This window comes from Carya illinoinensis, chromosome 10 (assembly GCF_018687715.1).
Source record: "Carya illinoinensis cultivar Pawnee chromosome 10, C.illinoinensisPawnee_v1, whole genome shotgun sequence".
In the NCBI taxonomy this organism is placed as follows: Eukaryota; Viridiplantae; Streptophyta; class Magnoliopsida; order Fagales; family Juglandaceae; genus Carya; species Carya illinoinensis.
The window spans coordinates 13,061,503-13,066,487 of record NC_056761.1 but is presented as its reverse complement, the minus strand read 5'-3'; the positions used below and the strand labels follow the sequence as shown (position 1 = coordinate 13,066,487).

At 36.9% G+C, this 4,985-nt stretch overlaps 1 protein-coding gene across 4 annotated transcripts; it reads left to right on the top strand.

The window, feature by feature from the left end:
* Positions 1–220: 220 nt before the first annotated feature.
* On the top strand, positions 221–3,697 carry LOC122278297 (putative F-box/LRR-repeat protein At5g54820). Of its 4 annotated transcripts, none has more exons than XM_043088483.1 (5): positions 221–350; positions 660–764; positions 938–1,867; positions 1,955–2,089; positions 3,199–3,697. In XM_043088483.1, exons 2-5 carry the CDS (start codon positions 672–674, stop codon positions 3,556–3,558), a joined length of 1,518 nt encoding a protein of 505 aa, XP_042944417.1. In that variant the 5' UTR covers positions 221–350; positions 660–671; the 3' UTR covers positions 3,559–3,697. The 4 variants fall into 4 exon arrangements, with proteins under 4 accessions (XP_042944417.1, XP_042944419.1, XP_042944416.1 ...); XM_043088485.1 differs by having other exon boundaries at positions 228–464; positions 1,721–1,867; XM_043088482.1 differs by having other exon boundaries at positions 228–464.
* The last annotated feature ends 1,288 nt before the right edge of the window (positions 3,698–4,985 follow it).

The window sequence follows — 4,985 nt, the reverse complement described above, 5'->3', positions numbered from 1 at the left end:
CAATAACCACCCACCTTCTTGGTAAATCTTGGCATACAATCAAGATGTAAAATCTGGGCACCGTTAATAGAATAAATTTTGAATTATAAAAATACATAATTTTAAACTTCAATTATAAATTAAATAAATTATGACATATGTTGAGATACGGATTGGGCGAATATCCGCCTGGTAATATATATATACACGTATTGCACAGTTTCCGAAATAAGAACAAGAAACCATCTTGGATGTAACAAAACGACAGTTTCAGGAGAGACTCCTTTAGAAATCACTTTTGAGTAATTTTCATTTTCTTGTGTGATCGGTATCAGGATTCAGGAAACCAAATCGAAGTCTTTTTGCTCCTGGTACCGCCCCTTTTTCCTTCTTATTCATTGCTCTTGTAAAGCAAATGGTATGATTTGAAAAAAGAAAAAGAAAAACTGAAGTACAAATTGCGAAGCTCTCGTATGTGGTATTTGGTAATGCTTCATTTGCTTTGCTGTCCTTGTTCATGAAATTATTGTTCTTCTTCCTTGCTTGTTTCATAATTCTGGGTTTCTCAGTGATAAAGTTGGATGCTTTTGGACCTGTCTCTATAAACTGGAATGTTTTATAGACTTCCTGTTATTCTTTTTGCCTTTTGGAATAAACCCTTGAAGCTTGTATCCTGGTAGGAGAGGAATATCATGATGGGTACCAAGCGAAAATGGGAGGAAACCCGGTCTGATGGCCCCAAGGATGACGATCTTGGGCTTTGTTCTGGATTTGCGGTGCCTGAGGTATGTATTTATTATTTTTCCTTCTCTGTTTTCCTGAATTCTTACGTGCTGCATCTGCTTGCTTGTTATATTTATAGATATATTGGAACATGGGAAATTATGACTGCTTTAATAAGTATGCAAATTTGCTGAGATTTACGGGGCTTTTGATTATTTATTTTGTGTGCCAATAGATTGAGAGTGCCCCGGTGGCTGATCTGATTAGTAGCTTGCCGGAGGGCATTCTTTCTTCAATCATATCCTTAGTGTCATTGAGGGAGGCGGCAGCTACTGGAATCCTTTCAAAAAGATGGAGATACCTTTGGATGAGCTCTTCTAACCTTGATTTACGTGGAAAAATCATGTTTGGGAACCACTTCCAACGACGGTCTACCAAATGGAAACAGAAGAAAAAGAGTAGATTTGTGAGGTGGGTTAATCATATTCTGGAAGTCCATGTTGGCAAAAAGGTTGATTCCTTTAGGCTTGAGTATCCCTTGCGGGGGCATTATAGCTGCGTCGATCGATGGATTCAATTTGCAATTGATACGCATGTTGAAAAGCTTGATATCGACCTGTCTGAACCATTCGACTCATATGATGAGCTCTATCAATTTCCCCATTGGCTATTTGCTCAAGTGGGAAAACGATCAAAAATAAAGAACTTGTCTTTGGACTCTTGCAGATTGTGTCTTCCCCTACACTTCAGCGGTCTGAACCTACTTTCATATCTCTATTTGACACGTACAAGTTTAGATCAAGAGAGTGTGGATAGCGTTTTGGCTAATTGTCCATTTCTAGAACAGTTAAGTTTGTGCATGTGTTCTTGTCCAGCTCGTTTGAGGTTTTCTGGTGGAGGCCGTTTTCTCAATCTGAAAGACTTGATGCTATTTCGATGTCATCCTTTAGAAAATGTTGAAATTCATGATGCCAAAAATGTTACGTCAATTTCATACGCTACAAATACGTTTGGACAGGTCTTCTTAAAGGGCAGTGCACAACCTCTTCACTTATTTTTACATATGGGTTTTGATCCTTCATCTCATACGACATATGTCCTTGGCACTCTTCCAAAAGAATTTCCACAAGTTGAGATTTTATCTCTGATCATTCCGTTTATCAGGGTATTGCTACAGAAATCTTGATTTCGTGCCATTCTTAAATTTAACTATTTTATGTCTCTAGTTAATCTTTTCTTGGTTGTCTTTCAGATACCTATACAGTTTACCACCTTTACCAGACTCAAGACATTGGACCTATCAGATTTAAGGTCGCAAAAAAATCTCCTGGGCATGATCTCTGCATTTTTGGAGGCTGCACCATCATTGGTTCAGTTTTACATTGATGTAAGTTGTCTTACATGCTAAGCTCATTTATATTGAACTTCTCCAATTAGCTCACAATTTAAACTGGATCTAAGAGATGTTGAAAAATATAAATCTAAAAGTTGATTTATTGTCACATTGTTCATCCTAACCACAGCCAAATCAATGCTTTAACTCATATTGGTTGTTGGATTTATTTCATAGAGCTCCCTCTAATCCGGTTAGTAATATTAAGTATTGCTTTATTAATCGTCTCTCCTTTGACCCTTTGTTTAGCATACAATGCACCCTCTTTGTTTTCTGTTACCTGCCTAAATTCAAATTTGCATCATCTTAACTTGTAGCGCCCCAAGGGTAGGCCCAAGCCACATCTGGGCCTATACGCTCCAAGAAATAATCAATGTTACTATTAGAGATCCATTTGAACCATTATAAAGAGCTCCATTGGCATAATTGCTATATGATAGAATATTTCACATATTTTTTAAGAGTAATGCTAGATACTCATGAGTCATGCAAGCACCCTGCACTCTTTTTGAAAAAAAGTGAGGTCTACCATTAAAATATTCAATTTTTTTTTTTTAATATATAAGTCTCATATTTACTCACTTTTTTCAAAATGAGTGCACGGCACTTGCCAACTCTATGACTGCAAATATCATTTTTTTTTAAAAGAGGAACAATAATACCAATTCTATATATTGGTGACCATTAGCCCCCAGAACTTAAAAATCAGACTCACTTGGTTTTTAAGCAGAACATGATATAAGAGGCTATTATTTGTTTGCTCCTCATGTGTTCAGAATCTTATGATCATTTACACTAACGGGAAAAACATGTATATTGATTTTACAAGGTGTGCAAACTGCAGTTTTCCTTTCATCTAAAATTGGATGAGATTTATTTGAGTATTTTTCTAGGTTTACAGCTTCCGTTCTCCCTTTTTCCAAGTAAGAGCAAGAAGGGGGTTAGATAATTGTAATAATTTGTGGTTGATTCTAATAGAGACATGTGCAACAACCTGTACTGAAGCTTTGGAGATATTTCTCTGATTGTGGCATATTGGTCCATATGATTATTCACTTGACAAAAAAGTAATGATTTTTGCTACACTGCTTTGTTCTTTGTAGCTTCGTCATGCCTGCAAGGAAAGTGAAAATGTAGAACGTAGAAAGATAGTTGAACAGGCGGAGTATCTAAAGCACAAAAAAATAACTCTGAATGAATATCCTCAACATCAGCATCTGAAGGAAGTTGAACTTCACAGTTTTAGTGGTTATCCATTTGAATTTGACCTTGCTATATATATGCTCAAAAAAGCTAGTGTTCTTGAGAAGATGAGCATCTATCGATCGCGACTAACTTCACGCTATTTGGGAGATGGTGAACGTGCTATTGTGGATTTTGGAGAGCCTGAAATCAAAACAGAGCAGATTTATAGCATTCTGCGTTTGGTGGTGCCATCTACTACTAGTTTAGTGCTTTTGTGATCTTTCTTGCCAGCATTTTCCTAAAGGTAGGATGCGATTTCTTATCAAAACTTTGCATGCCGGAGTTATGAGAATGATGGTTTGGTTGTTACTGTTTTGTTAAAAAGGCCTGGAAACAAAAACTTTGGCCAATGTTTTAGCTCTATTTGTAGGGCTGTATTCCATTGTCATGCAACATCCTCTGTTTTACTTATATATATAAATATATATATATATATGCATCATCATCTGTTATTTCTTTTATGGGAAAACCTCAAGGCCGGTCGGGTGAGGATGTTTTTTTTACACCCATCAATACAAAATGGCCACGTAGGAGGTGCAGGAACCAAACATCTGCGCCCGCACGCAGCAAAATTCCTCCTCTTGCCCTTCGTCTCTCCCACGCATTCCTCTTCCCCCTCCCTTCAAAGAAAAACAAGTTCCCTTCGTCTCTCCCACGCATTCTTCTCATTCCCCGCCCCCCCCCCCCCCCCCCCCCCCCCCCCCATTCTTTCTTGCATCTGAATTTTTTCTTCATGTTACTAGTTAATTATCCCTGTACATGACATCAATGGCATTATTCCTCTTATATAAACATCGGATTTATAATTTACAAATTCTTACTTCCTTTTCCTTTTCAAATGACCAACGAAATCACAAGCTCCACACAAGAAGGAAAAATCCACTCTACTGATTATTCTTGGGAATCGAACATTGACAGATTATTATTCCACATGGCTTTCGGCACACACCAATGGTAGACATCCCATTATCCTTCTCTCCTTTAAAACCAAATTGGCTCAAATCTGCTGCGTAAATAATTGAAAGCGAAAAGAAAATATAAGTATATCACCTCCACAATCACACTCAAACTTCCTAGCTTTGCTCAGTCATTTTCCAGATCAAGATTTTGACCCAGCAGGCACAACCTATTCAGACGAAGCACAGCTACAGCTTCTCTGTTGTGAGTTAAGCGCTGGTTATATATTTGGCTGTATTTCGTGCATAAGTTTTGATGATGGCCACAGTTTCATGTATTGCACAAAGAGCATATCCTACAGTCCAATATTCGAGAGAGAGAAAGAAGAAAGAGAGAGGGAGAGATCTGTAGGGGTGTAACCGGTCCGGTTTGGTCCGCTTTTGAATGAAATTTAGGACCGAACCGGTATATACCGGTTTTGTATTTTTCAAAACCGATTACGCACCGGTTACCCTCCTAAATTGGTATTCCGGTTTTACCGGTTTCCGATCCGGTTCGGTCTGATTTTATCGGTTTTAATGTACTATATTATATATTATATAATATATATAATATAGTATATTATAGTATATAATAGTATAGTGATAATATATTGTAGTAAATTATAATATATATAATAATGATATTATAGACTATAATGATATATTATAATATATAATATAATGATATATTATATTATATTATAATA

Coding starts and splice junctions, on each gene's coding strand:
- LOC122278297 (XM_043088482.1), top strand. Junction 1,868..1,954: donor TGATCATTCCGTTTATCAGG/GTATTGCTACAG, acceptor GTTGTCTTTCAG/ATACCTATACAGTTTACCAC. Junction 2,090..3,198: donor TGGTTCAGTTTTACATTGAT/GTAAGTTGTCTT, acceptor TGTTCTTTGTAG/CTTCGTCATGCCTGCAAGGA.